At 37.7% G+C, this 25,081-nt stretch overlaps 2 protein-coding genes across 3 annotated transcripts in view; one reads left to right on the forward strand and one right to left on the reverse strand.

Moving 5' to 3' along the window:
• pgpep1l (pyroglutamyl-peptidase I like) overlaps window positions 1-907 on the forward strand; it is a 33,909-nt gene extending 33,002 nt beyond the window's left edge. Inside the window, exon 6 of the mRNA XM_067390367.1 lies at window positions 825-907. Coding sequence (XP_067246468.1) covers window positions 825-830 — 6 coding nt within the window. The 3' untranslated portion in view covers window positions 831-907. The remainder of the gene's footprint in view (window positions 1-824) is intronic.
• igf1ra (insulin-like growth factor 1a receptor) overlaps window positions 1-25,081 on the reverse strand; it is a 120,314-nt gene that overhangs the window by 23,943 nt on the left and 71,290 nt on the right. For both annotated transcript variants that reach the window (XM_067390360.1, XM_067390361.1), the window contains one exon: window positions 909-1,212. In XM_067390360.1, the coding sequence (XP_067246461.1) occupies window positions 909-1,212 (304 nt within the window). The remainder of the gene's footprint in view (window positions 1-908; window positions 1,213-25,081) is intronic.

The raw sequence follows: 25,081 nt of genomic DNA on the forward strand, positions 1-25,081 counted from the left end.
AGAGTGAGAACTCTTAGTAATTTTACTTAAGTAAATTATTTTTCTATTTTACTTAATAAAGAGATATGAGAAACAGTTTGATTTTTGTTTTTTAAATTTTAAAAAATGGAAAAAATGAGAATTAAGTTTGATCTTTCAGATTTTTTTCCCCTGATAACAGTGGAAAGAACTTGAAATACTATTTTTGTCATACAGATAAGAGTAATACAGTATTTGAAACTATGAAGCTTTTATTTGTGTAAACTCACAATAACAGCGAAATGATTTTGTCAAATAAAGAAAAACAGGGTGTGCTTTCTGCCGTCTCAGTCTCCGTGAACTTCTTTCTGGAGCACGTCATAAACTCAGCGTCTATTTGCCGCAGATATGAAAAACATGTCAATAGAAAGCTTGAAATGCCTACTTTTAAATTAAACAATTTAAATCAAAAACAAATATTCTCTTATTATGTAATCCATATAAAAACCAACGAGAGGTACAGTCTTTCTCGTCTGAGCTCATTATCTGTAATGTGGTCACACCCCGTGCATCGCAGACAATTAAAGCAGAAGCAAATTAAAAAAAAGAGGAAACTCATTTTTTTACCCATGAAAAAAAAAATAAAAAAATACAAAGCTTAATTCTCGTGTTTCGTTTCATAAAAGGGAAAGAAAAGTTTCTCATTTTTCTTTATTTCTTTCACAAACATGCTTTTGTGATTTTCATTGTTTTTTATTTTTTAAATTCTATTTCTACTTATTTATTATTTGTTTCATTGTCAACTTTATTTCAGTTTATCACTAAAGAAACGTTTCAAATTAATTTAAGTTTTTACTTTATTTCAGCTTTAATAATACTGCAGAAGCCTAAAGAAACTCTTGACACTGGTGTTTAATGAGGCAACCCTACATCCAGATCCGACGGCCTACCTCTGAGTCTCATTTCGGGTGAATCCGGGCGGGCACTCTGGCATACACTCTCCGTTGTGGATGACGAAGTCGACCTCACTGGGTAGGTGAACACGGGCACACATGTCCATGGTGATGCAGCGCCAGCCTTCAAACTTGTAGGTGCCCGGTGGGCAGGCTTCAACGCAGCGGTCCTCGTGAAAGTAATGCTGGCAGGCGGCACATGTCTTATCATTGTCTGGTTCAGTGCAGCTGCCCAAGCACTGGGGGTGACAGCACTCGCCCTCATCCGTGCATGCCCTCTTCTCACACTTCTTTGGACACACTAGTAAAGAAAAGCATAAATATAGAGAAAAATATCAGTTGCTGTTACAAAGAAGAGCGAGTTTATAAATGATAATGTAAAAGACAACATTTTAAATCAATTGAACGGAGGTAAAAACATTCGAGAGGTTCTTCTGAGGAAGTTGAATTTGATTATTACAATAAAATGAGTTTATTTATTAAGCAATCAGAGACCATTTATGCTCCTTTCTGTGTTTTATTCATCTCTGTATGTGTCTTTGTGTGTGTTCTGGAGTAAGAGGGGAGCTAGCATTAGGATTAGTTGACTGTAAAATAAAAATGGCTGAGGATGGTTATGAAATGGGCATGGAGGAGGAGGAAGCCCTGTGTGAAGTCAGGATGCAGGGGGTTTGTGCAGGGCCTGGAGTTGCTGTGTGCCAGCCTTGTTAGTAAACTGCAGCTCTGGACTCACTACAGCTAAATATTATTACTGTTAGATACTGTTGAGGGAATTTAGAGGGTAGGGAGGAGGGGTAGAGGAAGAGTAGAGCGAGAAATGAAGCCAAAAAGTCTAGCTAGCAGATGGACCGCAGTTTGGACTATTAGCTTGGGAAGCGTCTAGTGAGGCCGGGCCCAACGAGAAGCCACGGTCCATCTGTGGTGGGCTTTAACTGAGCTGGAATGTGTCATGATGAGAAACACCAGCTAATAGTTATACAACAGTCCTCAGATTTGATTGGCGATGCAGCATTCCAAGAGTGCTGATGTACAGTGTGACAGCACTGGGACTTTTCAGTGTTTGCATCGGTCTGCTTGCCTGTGTAGACTGTTAGTTTATGCATTTGTGTGTTGGAGGATTTTTCAGTGACTCTTTCTGTATGTTCCATCCTTATGCCAGTAGGTGGCAATAAGTGGGAAGTGTCTTTTTAGGCCAGTCATTCATTCAAATGATTTGTTCAAAGACACTGATTAATTCAGGAATGAAATAAGTGATCGGCTGTGTTTAACTCCACTTTTAGAAATACACTTGCAAACTTCGACGCCATTTTGAAGTGCGTTCAACTTTGTCAAGTTGGCGAGGGAAGTTTATTTGGACCATCGATTTTGACTGAGGGAGCGAGTCTACTTAATATGTACAATGCAACACGATCACGCTTAACTTACTCCCACCCCACACAACTCTAGTGTATGATATTTGAGTTATTTTGACATTTAACCGCATAATACTTGTAGCTACCTTTACCTTTTTTTTTTATTTTTTTTTTTACACAGTTATAGCTTATTATATTATTTTTATTTGTGTATTTTTTTATATTTTCTCCAAATGCCCAAGCATACATACAGGCCTATAAAATGGTGCGTAAAACAAATTCATAAGAAAAAAATAATTAAATAAGCTCCATTGTGGATTCCAGTGATCAAGGGCTTAGGGCGTTCCAATTAAACACATCTCAAGGGTTCCACCAGTAGTGTGCACTTGTGCAGAGAAAGCAATGACGTACATCTGAGTGAACAAGATGGAGGGAAGTTAGCGAGGGAAGGGCATAAAAGAATGGACTTAAATGCAGCAATTGTCTTTATTAGCAAGTCATTGAATCATTCACTGAACTGATTCATTCAAACTCACTGATTCATTCAAGAACAAAACAAACTTAGTTTTTTTATGAGTCTGTGAATCACTCACCCAGACAATTTTATTGGAACTGATTTATTCTGGAATGAAATGTAACTTATGTGTGTTGTTGAGAGATGCAACGGTTGATTTTTTATCATTATTGTTTTGAACTATTATGCTGAACAAAAATAGACTGACGAATTTCTAATATTGTGTCTAAAATGTAAATGTCCTTGTGACGGACAGCATAATAATTCTTTCCACTGTACTAACACATGCAACACACAGCAATGCATTATGCCTGGAAAAGTAAAACAAGACTGATTGATTGATATTCAGAGGTATTGTACACAGCATAAACATTTTTTTTTTTATTGAAATCCTTGTAATTTTGTCTACATTTAGTCTTAACATGTTCGTTGTCCTTTCAAACAATGCCTTTGAACTGTAGTTTCATACAAACAAACGGGTCTGTTTGGAGTCTCTCTGTAATCAGTTCTTGACAAACAAATCAGTTCCATTGTGGAAAGGTTACTGACATCATGATGTAACCCCAAATGCTCCATATGCCTACTTCCATGAGAGACCAGCTTCTGTTAAATGCGTGAGAAAGTCATTTTTATGCAGTGCAAAAAAAGGATGAAAAATAGGAGCGTGGTTTAAATTAAGTTTTCAAAAACAAGCCATATTGTCCACACTTGTTTGCTAAGGAGAGTCAAGGGATCCTAGCATACTGTTGACATATGTGGGATCAATAAGCATTCCAATGGAATCACTTGTGTTGAGCAAGCAATAGGAGACTGTTGGTAATATAAGACAGAGAGGGAAAGGGTGGGAAAAAGTACAAGAGGAGAGGAGAGCTTCTAGTTTGTCTCCGATCAACAGCCAAATAACAATTGCTACGGTTTGTGGATAGTTGCTAGGTGTTTGCTAGGGCATTGCTAAGGTGATCTGGGTTGCTTAATGGCCAAAAAAAAAAAAAAAAAAAAAAAAAAAAGAGCCCTAAGTCTTTATTATATTCAAGTGGGAATGTTTAGCGCGTTATATTGTTCTGCCAGGTAAAAATCATCCAAAATAGATTAACAATGTTAGGTACTCATAACTGCAAACTCAGGACAGGTATATAATATATATATATGTATATAAATAAAGGAGATAATTTTTCAGATATATTGCATTTAATAATACAAAAACACACTTTGTTTCTCTTTAAATTCTTCTAAAAATATATTGGAATCAGCAAAATTGTTTACGAAAAAATTAAAAATGTGGAAAAATCTGATATTAGAAAAAAACTACAGATAGCAACGTGGGTTTAAAACAATTCCAACGTCTATGGTAACCTCTAAAACAAAATCACAGTGAAAATGATTTAACTTGACAGCTCAAATAATACAAGTGACAAAATGATAAACCTCACATTTTAGCCATTTTTTAAGAAAAGGGATGAGTCAAAATTATAAATAATTATAAATTTTATTTAATAATATTATTTAATTCTACAATTTTTTTCACTGAATGAAAATGCAAATTCACTCTCAGTATAGGCTGCTTAATACAGCAGAAAGCAGAAATACAGCGGTTACCCCTGTACACAAAGCAGCGCTGAATTTATAAACATTATAAACTTTATTATGCATTAAATGGAGACAAGATGAAATGGGAACTCTAATCCAGGATTCTGACAGCAGGTCTAGGAAAAGCATATGTGCAGATACCCTTGAAAGGTCTGCCTGGGTGGGTTGCCACCCGAGGTGGGACTCCAAGCACTAACTAGGCAGCCAGCGCCATCATCTCAACATGAGGAGGCAACTAAGCCACATGGCACAGCACTTCTGGTCGCCCGGCAACAGACTCCTGGCGGTCCGCCTAGCAGCTCAGAGGGCACAGCCAAAGAAACGTCTACATGGGATTTTCCCCTTTTATTTATGATCTCACATCATGCAGTACAACATTACAGGGGAATCATAACAGTTTTGTTTATTTGTGAAATTAATATGGCTCATGACACACATTTAGTTGGTATGAGCAGGATTTCAGAGGAAGGAGTTTACACATCCCCTCAAATCATCAACGTCCTAGCCCTACTGGCTAGCCTATGTCCAAGCTCATGAGAAGAGCGGGTGGGTCAGAGGAAAGGCACGACGCAGGCAGCGCTCGATGAGGACCACCTGATGCTTATTGTATGCCGACTACTCTGCTAGAAATCCACCACTGCATTTTCTCCTAGAGGTACAGCTATGGCGCAAGACTGGAAGTAAAGTTGCAGCCACATTAGCAATATTTTGGTGAAATTTCATGGACAAAAAAGGTCAATTGTCTATTGTCAACAGTATAGCGATGCATGAAGCTCACACAAAGGTCACTCTTCTGTTGGTCAACGCTGCAAATTTGCTTGACTAGCTTGTTGCGAATTCTGTGTGGGAAAAACTTTCGGCCTCATGCGAAATTACAGATTCCTATTGAAATAACTGTATTTCACCCGCGAAAAAGTTTGTCCCCTCTGCACGACCTTCATCACTCCCACCACATCAAGGACTCTTACTTTTTTGTTTGTATTTTTACTTAAACAAAAATCTCTCCGAGACATGCTAATTATACCGCATCTGTCCTCATTACCATCACAGTGTATGTTTGCTTACTTGTCTACTGGCTTACAAATGAAAATAGTTACAATGAAGAGATCCCACAGCATTGGGACGTGATTTTACACACTCTTGACTCTCCACAGAGAAACAAACATCAGTAAGGACTTAATTGGCCTGGGTGGAGACACTTTTCCTACTCCTGCCAGTTGAGATGCTTAGCATTCTTCAGCACATTCTGCCACATCATAAGCCACCCTACAGAAATTACTAGTACATTCCTTAGTTTAATTCCTAAGTTCAGTGAGAGAAAAACAACAAACAATTGTGAAAACCTTTCAAAACAGCCATTCGCCGCATACAAAACGGTAAAAATAATTATTTAACCTGTATCTGAAGTTGACAAGTAATGTGTTTATTCACAAAACTGCTGCACAGCATGACACATCCACAGAAAACAGAAGATTTTTTTAATGTTTAATAGACAGTTATGAGAAGCAAAATTGTGAACCAATAAGATTCCATGGTGGATGGGGCCATTCAGGATAATGGGCTCCAGACTGTGACTGAAATGGTTGTAAATGTGACTAAAAACTTTGTAAATGCATGTTATAGATCTTATTATGATCTTATATAGATCTTATTCATCCATATATATATATATATATTTACTTTAACCCCTTCCCTCCACAAACGACTCAAGCTTGCATTCATTTTTGAGTGTAAGCAATGCTCACATCTCAAAAATCTAATCAACAATCGATGCATGGGACCAAAACCCTATTTTTTTCCCCTCTATAATCTGTTACTCAAACGTATGTCACAATACAGAAGAAAAGATGTCCCTACATTTCATAACAACTTTGCGTGAAAGTCAAAAACTTTGCGTGTGTCCATATGCAAGTTAGACGGTATCATCTCATTGAAGTGCACATTTATCTGTGTTTACTGAAACAACAACAAAAAAAAAAGAGATAATTAAAGATAATTAAATAATTAAACCACAATCCTATAAATCTAGTATTAACAATATTCTATCATTCTAATCAAAAAACAAGAATAGCGTGGAGCTGTAAATGAGAACTGCATTTCCTTAAATAGCCACATGGCCCTTTTATAGACTATTAATAGCAGCACACTTTCCAGCTCTAATTCCAACCCTAACCAACTCAATCACGTCTCCTTAAATATCTCATGGTCCTCTAACTACCTGAGAATTGAATTACGCTCAAGCTAAAAAGCCTAAACATAAGCATTCCTGGCTCGCTAGTGCTCTCTAATCCTTTTACATACACAACTGTAGTGAGTGGAAGCAGGAAGTTATTCATTATTTGGAAAGCCACCAAAAGGGGGCACCCCAAGCAAACTGCTCTTCCATCCCACACCTACAGTGATTCCTCAGTGAGGAAATATTTCAGACATGCATGCCTTCTGCAGGAAAGGAAGACTGTTAGGGCTGACTGAAGAACAAATGAGAAAAACAAAAATGCAGCATCACAATCAGTATATTACTTCATTTTCCTGTGGTAAACCAAAGATATGGTCTTTTATTTATAGTTGGTGGGAGTGCCAAACCTATTTCCACACTACTAAACTCAACACTCTGCAATGCCAGGCATGGTGGGTTTCTAATACTTCACAAGAACGTTGCATTACCTAACAAGGAAGTTGACAGTGGATCAAAAAACAAATGCATTTAATACAACAGAAACAACTCGCTTAATGTAAAGGTTACACATGATCTGGCCTGTTTACTTGCGCATGGCCTCGTGGCGTGACGGTCCTGATGTGACTGACCCTGTCTGCTCCTTTGAGCAGTCATGAGGGAGACAACCGCTTGCTGACCAGCTCTGCAGTAAGCTGACCAGCCCTCCCTTCTCCTCTCTGTCTCGGAAAGCAGAATGGTCAGACCACATATACACTGCCGCTGCGGCGCTCCAAACTGCTACAATGACTTCCAAAGGAGCAATTGAAATGACATAGGAGCCGATTATATAAAAGGTTAAATGCAAAATCTTCTGGATTGACGCAATCGTTTAAGAGGAATGTGGTAAAAACAGTGTTATTATCCCTGGACGAAACCACTGACACACTTGGATGCCGTTCTGTCTTAGGGTCTTAACTCAGTGGGCTATGTGAAGAATAACTAGAATGTTCAAAACGGGTAATCTCAGAGCAGAATGTTAATCCTCTTGGGCTCGGCACCAGCCACAAAAACACATTTCAGGACACTGATGGAATAGGAATAAAAATAAAAAATAAAATCAATGTGAGGTATTTTGCTTGAATTTTATGATTGCTTCATTGGTGCAGACACAATTTATTGTTTTGTTTTAACAATGGCAGGCATTTTTTTTTTATTAATGCATCATGTGCTTCTTGGCTCACAATCTAATGTGCTTCAATAGTGTTCGCTGAAGCTGGAAAAAAAAAAAAATGCTTGTGCGTCACGGTGCTATAGCACATGCGCATGAGGGGGGAAAAAAAGGCTAACCCCTCTTGAATTCCACAACGAGCTGAACTATATGCCTAAATGACAAATACATGCATCTGGAGGAAGATCTCGCTTCTGTTGCTGCTGCAGAGTCGAGGTACACACAGGCATGGATGGCTGAGATATGTTTGTATTCTTACATTTGGGATAACGTGACCTAGTGAGAGGCCCCAGTGCAGGCAGACTGCCGAAAGTCCCCTCTATGGTGCAAAACAAATCCACTGAGGGAGAGCACAATAACGCAGACAGATGCCCTTACTGAGGCAACAAACGTGTCTGGGATCATGCACGTCACCTTTTGCAATAAAAGATTCACAGGCTTGCATCATTATTAACAGTAATTTTCAAATCATGCAAGTTGCAGATGGATGTGTTAACAAGTACAGGGATGTTTACACAAACTGAGGTGCCTTGTCTGCAACTGTTCATTTCAATATCCAGATCTAGACTGAGATTAAAATAAATCGTAATTCATGCATCATTTACTAACCCTCATTTATATAGATTAATTTTACATTGTAAGTACTTTTTTTTTTTTTTACACATTAATTACATAACTTTCATGGATAAATGGACAAAAATTATGAGAAAATTAAAAGTATCTTTATTTTTGTCTTCATTTTTGTTTTATGAATTTAGAACGGCATTAGTGTGAGTAAATTAAAAGATTTGACAGAATACCTAAAAGGATTTGGATGAAAAATTGTATGATTCCAGTGAGAAATAGAACAGTAAATAACAGTATTTCCCTGAATATAATATAATATAATATAATATAATATAATATAATATAATATAATATAATATAATATAATATAATATAATATAATATAATATAATATAATATAATATAATATAATATAATATAATAGTCCTAACAATATGCATGAGTTGTTATAACTAATAATAACTATATTAGTTATATAAGCCTGATGTTTGCACTTGCACAGCATACCACCTCATTTTGTGTTTTGATAGTAAGTCCTGAAGGGGCGGGTCTAGGAAGTGAACAGTTAGACCAATTGGAGACCAGAGGGGGAGGTCCACAATGATTGGCATGTCATTGACTGAAGTAGAAAAGTGGTAAACAAGTCCTCTCTGGTGTGGGGAGAGTGAGGGGGTGCTGTAACCATGGTAATTACATATGCACTTTTTTCCAGCCAGCCAACAGCTAAGCTGTGCTTGTTTGTTGAAATGTTGTCGAAGACTAAACATCAAACAAAAGTGACTAGTGTTTTTATGATTTGGACAAATATACAAACATATAACATAATTAATAACGACATCTAAAAATATATATTTTGGAGAAAAATCACTATTTTCTACCACAAATATTTATGGTATGTTTATATGTTAAGTACAACCAATTATAATATTTATTAATTATAATTAAATAATAAATATAAATAATATTTTAAAAAGAAGTGAAAAAGATTATATTTTCATTTTTTTTTGTTATGTTTTTACTTTTGTTTTGGACTATTTAAATTTATTTTATGTTAGTTTTAAACAATTATATTTAATTATAATGAACAATAATTATTATTATAATAATTCATCATTATTAATAATATTTAAAACAAACTTTGACAAAGCAGCTAAATAGTTTTTACTTTTGTTTTGGACTTTTATTTTACTTTATACCAAAAATAATATAACCAGCTCATTGTTAATATTATTTTGTTTTTAAAAGAAGCTTCTGTTCTGTTATGAAAGATTTAGCATTAGATGATAGATCACAGGAACTATTAGATTTATCAAAAATTAGAAATTTAGAGATCATTTTAACATAACTGAATATACTTTAAAAGTATGGTCACTTTAGACTGGGTCCAATTCTCACTATTAACTAACTATTAACTACGACTTTTGCCTCAGTAAATTCCTAATTGCTGCTTATTAATAGTTAGTAAGGTAGTTGTTAAGTTTAGGTATTGGGATGTAGAATAAGGTCATGCAGAATAAGGCATTAATATGTGCTTTATAAGTACTAATAAACAGCCAATATCCTAGTAACATGCATGCTCATCAGCAACTATTTAGTAGTGAGGATTGGACCCTAAACTAAAGTATTACCATAAATATAATCAGACTCCTTCCAAAGGCATGCATAAATGCGAGAGCAATGTCCAATATATCGAGTATGATTGCACACATGTATGTGTGAGACCCATTGAGTGCTTACGTGTGAATAAGAATGTGCACTCAAGCACTCTCGGGTTACCACTGACAGCGCTCTGAGAAGCAGACTGTTAACCTTACTCTCTGCTGCCACAGGACCCTAAGCAGACCTGCGGTTGGACCCCTGGCTCCATCAAGCCACATCCTTATCCGGAAACACAATCCCACTTGGGATCATTCTAGACACTCTGCATAACCACAACAGTACACATAGAGAGGTGGATGTTTCGTCCACTCAATCCCACAATGCTCATGACCTAGGCGGGTAAAACCAATAGACACACACATGCCTCTCCAAACAGGTTACTGGAATTTGGTGCCATCTGTTTCTAGAAAAGAAACAGACAAAATAAGATGTGTCCAACTCTAATATCCCTGGGTTTGAAGAAATGTGTGAGTCATTAATTCGTTTGTATTGGCAATCCCAAAATTCTCTCTCCTACCATCTAGCTTATACTTGATCATCTATAGAAAATGACGCAGTGTTGTAAAACATACGTATACCCAAATTTTGAAGAAAGGAACTCCATATATGGGATAAAATGCATAGTCACAAAATTGCATGAAAATTTGTTACGGAAAAGACCTGCCCCTTATGACAAAGCAAAAGTTTCATTCTCACCATGACTGACTACTTAAAGGTGCAGTAGGCGACTTTTGATAAATGCTGTTGAAAAGTGGATCAGACAGAGCACCAAAACATGTAGCCAATCAGCAGTTAGGGGCATGTCCACTCATGATGGCGAAGGAAAGGGCTCAGCGCACAAGATGAGCTTAAGGAGAGGGGAGGCCTTAAAATGGATGCTGAGGTTGCTTTATTTCTTCTCAGTACATAACGTTGGTTTTGATATGCTGTGTTTTGCTTGAATGTACTTGTGTGTCATCTTCGCCTGGAACGTCTAAACCTCCTCAACCGCTCAAGCATCAGCTCCCAAAGTGTCTAAAAAATATATGGGGAGGGTTTTTTGGTTCCCCTTTTAGTGATCGCTATAACCCCTTAAAGGTGGGGTAAGCGAGATTTCAAAAATGCTGTTGGACATTGTTGATATTTGAAATCAACCCAAACAAACCCACCCCTCTCTTTATTGCTCTGCCTCCAAAACACACCCTCCAATCCAAACCACCCTGCTCCGAGACGGTCTCGAACCCCGATCGCTGCTGGCAGGCAAGTGCGCCAACAATGACGCTGCATTCTCTAGCAGTCATCAGTGTGCAGTGGTTTACCTTCTGCCGCGTTTCCACCGAAATTACCCGGAACAATTGTACCAGGAACTTTTTCTCCCCCCCAGACCTGTTGCCTTCTGCGTTTCCACACGGTCTAAAGTACCGTGAAGATTAGGCTAATTTGTCTGGTGACGTAGTACTGCGTGCGACTGTTTCTTCCTGTCAGTGACTGAATTTACTGCTGCGTGGAGTCGACCAATCAAATGCGGCGTGAATCAGACCAATCAGCATGTTCAGCGCCTAGTCCCACCCCTGAAAGTTCCTGAACTTTGAAAAAGTACCACCTCGCCATCAGGGACTTTTCTGAGGGGGAAATTTTACCCGGAACTTTATTTAGTTCCTGGTTCCTGCGGTGGAAACACACCGAGTACCAACCCAAAGTCCCTAGTTCCTGGGTAAAGTTCCTGCGGTGGAAACGGGGCTCTACACAACTCTCACTAGTGGATGTCTGTTTATAACAGCTGACATGCAACAAAATAATGCTTCACGAAAAAAGGGCAGATGATGAACGAATGACAAGCAAGAACAAAAAATGAACGTAGAGTACACAAAGGTAAATACAAACAAGAGTTCGTTGTTAGTCGCCAACAGCACCGCAGCTTCAGACATTATTATTCACGTGTGAAGTGGAATCAAACGTCTTTTTTCAGGCCTTCCCGCTTAGCTCTCTCCAGCGCTGGAAAGCTTTTCTAATATTAATGTTTGTTCTAAAGCGCTTGCCCAGTCATAAACCTTCATTCCAGTGATATACTTTTGAGCTCTTTTGTAATGCCTCATATCTCTCTTTCTGCAGTCTTTCTTCAAATCTCCCTTTTGCTCATTCTGTCTCCTCGATCGTCATATGCCCCCTAATGCTGATTGGCTACAAGTTTGTTGTTGGTGTTGGTCTGACTAACTTCGAAACAGTGTTTTTGAAATATGGCTTACCCCACCTTTAATCATATCACATTTGTAATATATTAGTTACTTGGACTATCGTGTTACGTAGGGAGCTGTTCATGAAATCTGTGTTTGTGTTTTCGGATGGAAGGGATGACAATGAAGGAGTAGAGGAGCTAGATAACAATTAGACATCCAACCTGAATTATCAAAGCTTTCACTTATTGACAACATCATACCCTCAGGTAGCAGGCACAGCAGATTCCCACCATAGTCATTGCCTACGTTGCACAGCGTGTATGTGAATGTGGGGGCGGAGGCATCAAGACAGGGGTGTGATCCTTTTGGGTAGGGGCGTGTTTGTTTTGGTTATTTCAAATATCAACAGCGTTTACCAGAAATCACTTACTGCACCTTTAAACACAACATGGGCAACACAACACAAAGGATTTAACAAGACTATACAACAGGGCCAAAATCTGAAGTATGAGACAATTTTTTTTTTTTTTAATCATTAAAAATTATATAATCTACATAGACCTTATTCACAGCAGTGCCATCATTGATATTTAACGGGAATGAAAGCGAGGCTGTGAGGGATAGACAAACATCTCTTCAGTGGGTTCTACTGTTATTTAATGTGTTTTTGGATCGTTCCTGCCAATGAAACACTGCAAAAATATCTTTCCAAGAAATTTCAGCAGACAAAAAAATCCAGACAACACGAGCTGTGGAAAATTATAAGTGATCTAGGAGCTTTATACAGCTTTTTACAGTCGATGCCATTGAAAACACAGTAAGTCCATCCCTCACAGCCTTGCTTTCATTCCTGCCATGGCACTGTGCTGAATAACTATAACAAGGAGTGAAAAGTTACAATTTTAAGATGATCAAAATAAACATTTATTTCATGTTAGATCTAAATTAAAAAAATACAAATGTATAAATAAAATATATATAAACATATATTTAAGTAATAAATCATTTAAAAACAAAATATAATGATATAAAATAAATATAAAAATTAAAATAAAAAAATAAAATACTCTTTGGACTTACCCAGACAGCCAATCTCTCTTTCTTTAAGTACAACTCTAGTCTATGAAGTTTTATACAAACACACACCCAGACTGTGTTCAGTGCCAGTGTCACGCTAGGCTCCTACAAACCAGGCAGTTCTCGAAAATCGAACAGACATGGGCCACCACAGTCTGGCTGATTCAGAAAGAGGGGGAGGCGAGAAGTTTTATTTTGGTTTTCCACTGCTTTTGGAGGTGTTTCCTCTCAGCGCAAGAGTTTGCTAAAAATACTTGACTTCCCAGATTTGCTTCATTAAATGTGCTGTGTTTCCTGGCAGCCCTGCGCCTGCTCGCTGCCTGGCTGATGGGGGGTTAGAAAATACCCCACTGCTGTCCCGGAGCCACAGACTCACTTCACAAATCAACACACTCTCATACAGAAACACACACACAACTTATTCACACTAAAATACCTGCTACGGGTGTGCGTAAACATTACAGTGCAAAATGCGGAATCACCTGTGAGCGTTAAACATCCATTCATTCATTATTCCCTTTCATTGTATGGAAAAGAGCAGCATGAACATTCTGATACACTTCTGATTTTGTGTTCTACGGACAAAAGCAATTCTTTCAGGTTTGTAACAGCATGAGGGGTGAATAAATGACAAGATTTTTATTATTGAGTGAATTATTCTTTTAAAAGGCACGCACACACGCTCTCTCATGTGCACAGCAAGAGTCTTGTCTTCTCTCAGGCTCAATCAGGAGTCTTTGAGTTCAACGGAATGCTTCTGTCAAGTCTTGTTTCTGCAGACAGTCATCAATAGCTTTGCAGAACAACTTCAACACTGCTGGCACACTCTTCATCCTGGCAGGGCAAACACACAAACTTTTCTAGCACAACATCTGGAGTCAAAATGCCACATCTACATTTTATGTTTACTTGAAGGAGACAGTAATCCAGCGTTGAGCGCATAAATATTTGGCCCGACTTTTAAAGCGGATGTTGGCGGCAGTCATATACTAGGTTCTTCCTTGAACCTAGATTAAATGATGCAGCAGCTTTACCCTCAAAAACTGACAAGGTCATTAGCAACCTGCTAATCTGACAGATGGTGGATAGCAAATCTCCAAATTGCGTTAAACGGTTTGTGGATGTCAGAAAGCATGTAATGTGCACAAGCATGGGGGAATATGAATAAGAGTCAAAATCAAAAGGGGAGAGATTTGTTAAATGTTAAGAAAGACTAAAGGCCAGATTTTATTAAATTATTAATATTAGTTTTGCATTGTCAAATGTGTTTTTATTTTAATATTCCTTTAAAATTTGCTTTACATTTAAGTTTTATTTTTAATGAATTATAACAGCCAATAACCAATAATTGGCTGATATTATTAAAATATATAGTATGTATACTATTTTTGTCTAAATAAATTTAACAAACAAAAAGAGAACTTTTAGCATTTTAGCATCTTTTAGCATTTATCTTGTAGCATTTTATAAACTACAGTATGAAAACGGATAATCATTTTGAGATTTGATGAAGACATTTAATAGTGTGTTTAAATATTAAAGGGGTACTTCACCGCTGGTAAAATGAGCTTTCAATAAAACCTATATACAGTAGAAAGGTGAAAAAAATTGAAATCTGTGATACCTGACTAGAGAAAACAGAGAAAAAAGGCTGTTGTCTTCATTTTTGCCAAATAGGTAGGAAAACTTCAACACCTATAATGCACTGGGCATGTTGCCATCCAACGCCACTCCCACCAGTACTATGGATACACTTACCAGAGTCAAATACCTACTTGCTTTAGTAGGAAATACTTCTTAGCAAACTTTGTCATAATGGTGTCAACTTGTATTGTTAACGGGCGCAAGAATTCAAAGAGTCAACGTTTCCAGTGAAGGATCCAGTGTGTTGTAGGCAGCAGCTAAAGGCTGCAAAGAATTATAAATACAGAGAAACGCCACAACGGAAAATCTAAAAAACCTCTGTGTTTGTAGTCAACAATTCAAACTGGATGACCACGAACACTCGGTTTTTCCCTTCCGTTTGGCCAAAAACACAAAGAAACTGTTGTTCCGTCAGTTCCTGCCGAAGCAAAACACTGTCGTGTACAGGTAAGAAAGCAGTTGCCATAGTGTTCCCTTCTTACCATAATACTGTTTAAAGAGTAGACATAGTTTGATACAATTTCGGATTGTTTCATTACAATATCTGTTCTGTTAATAACCCTCTGTCGATCCAACTGTCCGGGATACAAAAATGTGGAAGTATAATCTGTAGTTTTCATGAAAGCCCTGGAGCTGTCAAAAGTCCGCCAGAATTTCTCGGTCAAGGTAACACAGAGAACAAGTAAATATTGTTTATTTAGACATACAATGCAATACAATGCGTGTTGAAAAATGACTGAAGTTACACTTTAAATTTTTGTGAGTTTTTAGATGACGGCCAAGGTAATTTAAATGTAAAAATATGGGAAATGAAAATGCAGACATCACGTCATCAGTGTGTTTCATGAGGCTATACAGAGCTGTAGACAAGACAGTCACCAAACACCACAAACAAACAGCAGCCACCTTTTAAAGTTCCTCCTGAACCAAAACGAGATTATGCTGCTTTCAAGCCATTTCGTAATTACCATAATTAAGAGATGCCAACCCATGACATTTGTATGGCAACACTGTCAATGCCATACAAATCTGCAGCAGTCAGGTGGTAAAAGTTAGCACTCCAAGTTATTTACATTCATTATTATTGTAATGTTATGTGCTATGTAATTTAATGCCATCTCTTGTGAAGCTTTGCAGACTCTGCTTTGGCTGTTCGTGTGTTTTGGAGGAGAAGTGGCTTGGAAAGCGCCCTGAAGGGAGGGGGTGGGATTTTATGGTTTCAAAGCTAGCTTGCTATTGCTAACCTCTCTGAAACTGCCTACCCTACCTTTAACGAAGCATATTTGTTTTTAAAACAATACTTTTTGTTTGTTAGTTTTACTTTACAATAAAATAAGCAAAATGTGTGTGAACACTTAAACGAACATCCTTTGAAGTCTCTATTTCTTTTCCTGATGAAAAACATGCTGACAGACTGCTACGTTTGTCGGCGGTGCTCCTTGCCTCTGCCTTGCCGCGTCTAGTTTTGGGTCGTTGCATAGCGTGCGTGCCTCTGCTGCTGCTCTGGCCAGCGTCCCCGACTTCAAGAGGGCGACTGGTGGCTACTTATTCATCATCTGGCACCACACACACATATATACAGACTCCTCTGCTCCTTTATTTATTTTGGGAGAGGAGCAGAGAGGTTGTGTGTGTGGCCCGTTTTTGTTCTCAGAGAGGGACAAGACCCGAGGCACAATCACCCTCAGAGGCAGCAGCTGGCTTTAGTGAGCTGAGCAAGCTCGACCTCCCCTCTTCCTTTCAGAGCTTTGTTTTTCTGCGCTTTCATGTGAAATGGACTGATGAGATTCTGTCTTTATTGATAAGTGGGACACAGAACCATGGGTTCAAACCCAGAGCCAAAACGCCACAGGCCCAATTTCACTTGAAAGCCGACACAGCGATCTTATTTCACCAACTTTCATTACGCCAAAATGTGTTCATGACACAAACACTATAATATCAAAGATAAAAGGTAGAGCTAATATTCATAAATGCTGATGAGTGTAAAAAGGCCAAACAGTTATCTCTGGTAAGGACTATACTTATTTGAATGACAACTTTGGCACCATTCACGAAATTATGTCTTGGTCATATTTCACCTGACAATCAATTGAAGAGAATAAGAAACTATCTTTGGATGTAGAAAACAAAGCAATAAGATTTTTTGCAAAATTTAATAAGAGTAGAAGGCAGTACTAAACTACCGAAATGTATGAATGCTTATATTTGATAAACATTTTACTTTGTCACTATTATATAAATGAAAATGTAAATATTTTGCATTATGGTGATAAAAATAGGATAAGAGAAATAATTTTCATAAATTTTAAGTCAATGCAAAACTCATTTGTCTTTTTTTTTTTTTTTTGCAAAATACAATTTCTTTTTTCTCTTTTGATTATGGGCTGAAATTAATTATGCGAGATTCATCCGCACACAAACCAACGTGAACAGCAGGGAAGCTGTGATTGCAATACTCTGTTATTGCCCCCTGTTGTTACGGAGGACTGTGAACTACACCATAAGGCTTACAGTTGGGATTAAAAAGATTTGATTACACTAAGCAGCTGTTTTACTGTGATAAACAATGATCCTTGTAATAGATTGTCCTCATTAACTTCACGGCTAAATAAGGCAATGCAGTTACACATGTGCAGCTGAGTGTGAAAAAAAGGGTAGTGTTTATGGTCTGTATTAATAAGACTGTGTGTCAACCCTCTCACCAAATCTGCAGAACACATACCGTTCAGTCCTCATCAGTCAATATGCGTCTCCTCAAAAGGGACAGCTTATACACAGAATGTTTGCACCATTAAATTATTAAATCAAGCTTTAACATTTCAGATTCAATATCTGAAACTGAATTGTTCTCAAATTGTAATAGCAAAAGTACAATTCATAATTTAGGCATGTAGTTTTAGGGCTTGTGCTCTGCAGGGAAATCAGATGTTATAAGTACTGACACTGACAATGGCCATTTCCTCTCACATCTACTTGTAACACTGATGCAGAGGAACTGTTTAAACGGATGAGAAAGAAACAACTTCAAAATAGTGCCTGAATCAAAATAACAGAATATGAGAGAATGGAATATTGCTTGCTTAAAATGAACCCAAAGTATGTTGGAAATTAACATTTATTAATATGTTTAATAAATGAACATTTATTAATAAGTTTAATGATTATTTATTGAATGGCTTGTTAATAAATGTTCACCTTTTGATTATTAGTGTTGTCTCTAGTGATTATGTGTCTGATTTTTATTTTAAGCCAGACATTCAGTAATTTTTAAATAATAGTTGTGTTAAATAAAACTGCCCACCACATTTAACCCAACCACTGGGTTAAAACAACCAATTGCTGGGTTTGTTCATTTTCGACCCAACTTGGGTTGTTTTTAACCCAGCATTTTTTAGAGTGTACTTGTTTGAAACGGTTAACATTGCATAATTTTAATCGTACTTATTTATTTTTTTAATAGTATGCAGTGTATATTGTGCAGTTAGTATTCCATTCCAAACATAGTCACTGTGTGTGTACTGTGATGAGGATGGAACAGGACAGCTGACAGCCCTTAAATGCTCTATGGTGCGCGTTTCTCATTGGCTGACAGTGACATCATTATTCTATTCTCCTGTTTCACCTCCTCTTTTCAGAGTTTGTTTACTTGTCTCTCTCTCAATAGCTCTCTCGCTTTCTCTCTCATTCTCATGTCAGAGCTGGTACAGGGGCCATAAACCACAAGACACAAGGGAAATTGAAAGGCAAACTTAATAAACAGCAGAAATCAAACCATATCATTTAGGATACAGTTTCTTCTTTACCAAAATCATTCAAATACACCGACAACTACAGTGTGACATGCACAGGGAGAGAGAGAGGTGATCATTGGATGATTTAGACAGGCCTCCACCGCTGGCAGCATTGATCTCTGTAGCAGACAGGTGTCTCTTGTCTGGCAGTGCAGGCAGGATGATGGATAGACGGATGGATGGAGGGAAGGCGGGTGTTTGACAGAGCGAGTCAGCCAGTCTGGTGGCTTTAAGCCTCGTCTGGCCCCCCCATCCCAAAACAGATTAGCCCTTAGTCAGATTAAGGGGGAGATTTTGCGAGAGCTCTGCGTAAAGAAGAGGTGAAATGTGCTCGGAGCACGACAGGAGGAATCAAGGGGTTAGAAGCACGTGGCTGATCGTTTTTTTTGGGGGGGGGGGTTAGCTGTATGCGGAAAAGCAGAGCAAGGCAGATGGCCAAATCACCTCTTCAGTTCACTCCTAGTCTCATGTCCAGTCTCCTGGGCTTGTGCGAATAATCATAATAGATTTTCGAATTTAATTTTGGTTTCCAACGATTATGAAAACAAGATTATCGAGGCAAAACCATTATTGTGCCGCTGCCACATTGCGGTGCGCTTTCTTTCCTCCCTAAAAGCTAAACTTAACATCCAAATCAAGCGAGTGTTGTAAAATGCAGTCTACTGTTGCTAAACTGCGGGACGTGCCTGATATTAATCAGTGTTATTAAAAGCAAATTAAGCTGCGAATTTGTGCGAAAGAGACATTGTTCCCCAGGTGGCTTTCTGTGCACGCGCTCCGAAACGGAATGGAATGCGCATAAGCAAATGGGCCTCAACAGTCAAATGGCCTAAACACAAAAATGGCAAAATACTGTTTTGGTAAATATCCTCGTAAACAGTCGGTTATGTCTTCAGTGAATGTAAACAGTTAAGAAAGAAAACGCATGTGTAGCAGTATATTGGATCCGTACATTGTCTTAAAGGATTAGTTCACTTTTAAATGAAAATTAGCCCATGATTTACTCACCCTCAAGCCGTAGGTGTATATGACTTTCTTCCTTAAGACGAATACAATCAGAGTTATATTAATAATCACCATGATGCTCCCAAGCTTTATAATGGCAGTGCACAGAAACCACCTGTTTGAAGCTCAAAAAAGTGCATCCATCCATCATAAATGTACTCCACACGGCTCCGTTAATAAAGGCCTTCTGAAGTGATGTGTTTGTGTAAGCAAAATACCCATATTTAACATGTTATAAAGTAAAATAACTAGCTTCCGCCAGATCGCCTTCTGTATTCAACTTACGAAGGAAGCGTAAGGCCTTTCGCAGTTCAAAAATCTCACGCGACGTCAGTTAAGCTTTTTTCGTAAGTTGAATAGGGAAAGGCGGAAGCAATATTATCCTTTAAGACCTGAAGTTTTTTTTTTCTGAGCGACATATACAAAAGTAAAGACTCATAACTCCAAAACTGTAGCAAGGAGAGTCAAAAGGTAGGTATCATTTGATATTAACACTTTTAAAATTTTAAAAAAATATAAATTACATTACATTTGGACATTTTCATGCTGAGAAACTGCTGATAAAAGAGAAAAAATATATATAATTTTTTTTAATTATTTTTTCATTTTTTTTATTTGACATGGAATAACTCAGGAATGCAATAAGAATGGAACATTTTATTTTTTGGTAATGCTCTCCTATATGTGAGCTGCATCTGGTTCAAATTTTGTGGTGATAGCATAAAGTATAGTTGAATAAAGTGCTATTCATTTTTTCACAGCTACATGGCGCCCACGGGTGGTAAACTCCGGTTTAGAGGCACTTCTCAGCACTCGTTAGGAGTTTTTCCAAAATGATTAGATGCATTAAAAAGCTGAGTTTCTAAGCTTTAAAATTATATCTATTTTGTGTTATTCCACATTGGAAAACGAACATGGATGGGTCCGGGAATATTGGATACACTGCATACCGGAAAGATGAGAGACACATTTTTAGCCAAGTATGTTACATCATTCCATGAGTAATATCTTGTGATCAACGCAATATATTATACTGATTTTGGGTTCATTTTAATCATGAGAATATGCTTTAAATGATGATGTGCCATTGTGTCTATGATGTGTGTATGATCTGTGCATTTTTCATGAAGTTATGAGCACGTGAAATCTACGTATTTGTATTCAGTTAGCAGCCTGTTTTTGTTGTAAATGCATATTACTCAGACTCATTAGAGGGTGAAAACAACGCAACAAGAGCATGTGGGAGGCTTCATATGAACATGTAAAGTTTCTGGTTTTGTATGCAAAAAGAATTTTTGTGCTACCTATATGGGTTCAGTTTTTATTGGCTCTTAAAGAGAGACACACAAATGGCAGTGCGGGTGCTCCATCCGGTCTTAAAGGGTTAAGAGACTCTAGTTTAAACGAGTATGAACACATTTTTATTGCTCATAATGTCTGGAGAGAAATAGCGCAGACTATGGACAAAGATGAAACTTTTTTTAATGCATGTGTTGAACACCTCAACATCAAATGGTATACTATGCATTTGGTGTAAAAACCAAAGTATACTTTGCGCTTTAGTCTGATTCTGTTACTTATACAAAATTTATTGTATGACTTGAGAAGTCTTGGAATATAGTCAGTACAGAGTTGTATTGGCCTTTTTTGAAGTTTGAAAGGTCCAGGTCCCATTTATTGTAGTAGAGTGACGAACACATTTCCTTCAAAATTCCTACTATTCTGTGCTCCACAGAATAAAAAAAAAAAAATCATACAGGTTTGGAACAACATGAGACTGAGTAAATGATGACAGAATCTTAATTTTAGGTGATCTATCCCTTTAAGGCAAGGAGGAGGCAGACAAGTGAGAAGCAACATAAAGACTGAAAGGGAGATGAAGCAAGAGAGATGGAGAGAGGCTAAAAAGAGAGAAAGACTGAATAAAAGGAGAGAGAGGGAACAACAGACAGCCACAGGAAAGCATTAAGCCCCCACCACGTCGCAAACACAGGACTTCCAGAAATGATTGAAACAGAATAGCCTCCGCTTCCACCCCCCAACAAACAAAAGCCCCCATTGTGCAATGTTGTGCCACGAACACAGCTAGGGGAAACATAGGAGCACTGAAAAAGCAAGAAGTGACCCCCCTTCCCCCCACTCTCCACCCCAGCCCCCGGTTCCCTTCTCTCTCTCAACTGTGACAATGACAAGGCAATGCAGCACCACTGAGCTCCAGCCCACTGCAGGGCCTCCAAACTGAAAAATATGCCCTTTGTCTCCCTGTAGACTGAGACCTCACACACACTCACAGCTTGATGGGAGAGGAGCAGTACTGGGTTCAACCAGACGGGGGCCAAAGACACTCTCTGGCATCTCAGAAACAGAAGGAGCGCGAGAGTGATGCTTCAGGCAACTACACTGTATCATTATACACAAATGAACAATAAGTAGTAAAGAAAAACGCCTGTGATTCAGAACGACGTGGAGGTATTTATGACAAACAAACCCCACCCCCCCCCCCCTATGGTTTATGCCCATCCCCGATGAACTAACAAATAGGCATGTAACAAACAAAATACATACAAACCTGATTCCAAAAAAGTTGGGACACTGTACAAATTGTGAATAAAAACAGAATGCAATGATGTGGAAGTTTCAAATTTCAATATTTTATTCAGAATACAACATAGATAACATATCAAATGTGTAAACTGAGAAAATGTATAATTTTAAGGAAAAATAAGTTGATTTTAAATTTCATGGCATCAACACCTCTCAAAAAAGTTGGGACAAGGCCATGTTTACCACTGTGTGGCATCCCCTCTTCTTTTTATAACAGTCTGCAAAAGTCTGGGGACAGGAGACAAATTGCTCAAGTTTAGGAATAGGAATGTTGTCCCATTCTTGTCTAATACAGGCTTCTAGTTGCTCAGCTGTCTTAGGTCTTCTTTGTCGCGTCTTCCAATTTATGATGCGCCAAATGTTTTCTATGGGTGAAAGATCTGGACTGCAGGCTGGCCATTTCAGTACCCAGATCCTTCTTCTATGCAGCCATGATGTTGTAATTGATGCAGTATGTGGTCTGGCATTGTCATGTTGGAAAATGCAAGGTCTTCCCTGAAAGAGACGATGTCTGGATGGGAGCATATGTTGTTCTAGAACTTGGATATACCTTTCAGCATTGATGGTGCCTTTCCAGATGTGTAAGCTGCCCATGCCACACGCACTAATGCAACCCCATACCATCAGAGATGCAGGCTTCTGAACTGAACGCTGATAACAACTTGGGTTGTCCTTGTCCGCTTTAGTCCAGATGACATGGCGTCCCAGTTTTCCAAAAAGAACTTAAAATTTTGATTCGTCTGACCACAGAACAGTTTTCCACTTATCCACAGTCCATTTTAAATGAGCCTTGGCCCAGAGAAAACGCCTGCGCTTCTGGATCATGTTTAGATATGGCTTCTTTTTTGACCTATAGAGTTTTAGCCGGTAATGGCGAATGGCACGGTGGATTGTGTTCACCGACAATGTTTTCTGGAAGTATTCCTGAGCCCATGTTGTGATTTCCATTACAGTAGCATTCCTGTATGTGATGCAGTGCCGTCTAAGGGCCTGAAGATCACGGGCATCCAGTATGGTTTTCCGGCCTTGACACTTACGCACAGAGATTGTTCCAGATTCTCTGAATCTTTGGATGATGTTATGCATTGTAGATGACGAAAACTTCAAACTCTTTGCAATTTTTCTCTGAGAAACTCCTTTCTGATATTGCTCCACTATTTTTCACCGCAGCATTGGGGGAATTGGTGATCCTCTGCCCATCTTGACTTCTGAGAGACACTGCCACTCTGAGAGGCTCTTTTTATACCCAATCATGTTGCCAATTGACCTAATAAGTTGAAAATTGGTCCTCCAGCTGTTCCTTATATGTACATTTAACTTTTCCGGCCTCTTATTGCTACCTGTCCCAAATTTTTTGGAATGTGTAGCTCTCATGAAATCCAAAATGAGCCAATATTTGGCATGACATTTCAAAATGTCTCACTTTCAACATTTGATATGTTATCTATATTCGATTTTGAATAAAATATAAGTTTATGAGATTTGTAAATTATTGCATTCCTTTTTTATTCACAATTTGTACAGTGTTAACTTTATGTGTAAAAAAATCTCTGTGTACACACAATATAATATATATATATATATATATATATATATATATATATATATATATATATATATATATATATATATATATATATATATATATCACACACACACACCAGTTTTTTTTTTTTTTTCTCGAATCTGATTGGCTGAGAGCCATTCTATATTCCAGTGATAACAGCACTCCTACCTTTTCTTGACTGTCATGGCAGCCGAGCAAATCCACCATATATTTTATTTTTATTTTTTTTACAAATACTACACTTAGCGAGAATGTAGTTGTTTAGACCTGCAATATGTGACTCATATTTAATCATAGTGCCTATTTCACAATTTGTTTAGACGTTTTTGGAAATGCAAGCTCCAGGCCAACGGTGCTCGTGTACCCGCAGAGAACAGTTTCTCTCGGCCAGTGCTACAGGGATTTGCCGCTGGCTCTTATTGTGGTTAAATATGAGATATAATTCAATTTGGGTACATAAAACAGGCAATATTTGGTCTTATTAACCCTCAGGTTGTGTTCAAAACCCTATAACACATGTGATGTTCCCGGTCAAAAATGACCGGCCCATAAAAAAAAGCATATAAATCACTCATTATACCATATTTTCACCCAATCTTGGATTCAATCTTTTTGTCAACAAGTTCTCTTTCAATTAGGACTGGTTTTATATTTTGATTTGGATCTGAATAATCATAGGCCTCATTTATTTGAGAGTAGGCATTTCATTTTTTTAGTAATTTTTTTTAAATTTTTGAATAATTTTGGAAATATTAAATAAAATCTGAAGAAAATTGGTATTGTTGATCACACTAGTCTACTCTAATGTTTCACCAGGAATTTTGTTTTGAAACTTTTGTTTTGTAAAAAAATATGGCACATAGTCACACTTGTGGTGTTCCCGGTCAAAAATGACCGGCCTATAAAAAATAGCTTATAAATCACTCATTATACCATATTTTCACCCAATCTTGGATTCAATCTTTTTGTCAACTTGTTCTCTTTCAATTAGGACTGGTTTTACATTTCTGTTTGCATCTGATTAATCATGGGCCTCATTTATCTGAGAGTAGGCATCTCATTTTTTGAGTAAAAAACAAATAATTTATGAGTAAATTTGGAAATATTAAAAAAAAATATGAAAAAAATGGCTACTGTTGATCACACTAGTCTACTCTAATGTTTCACCAGGAATTTTGTTTTGAAACTTTTGTTTTGTAAAAAATATGGCACATAGTCACACTTGTGGTGTTCCCGGTCAAAAATGACCGGCCTATAAAAA

This window comes from Chanodichthys erythropterus, chromosome 7 (genome assembly GCF_024489055.1).
Source record: "Chanodichthys erythropterus isolate Z2021 chromosome 7, ASM2448905v1, whole genome shotgun sequence".
Lineage (NCBI taxonomy): Eukaryota > Metazoa > Chordata > Actinopteri > Cypriniformes > Xenocyprididae > Chanodichthys > Chanodichthys erythropterus.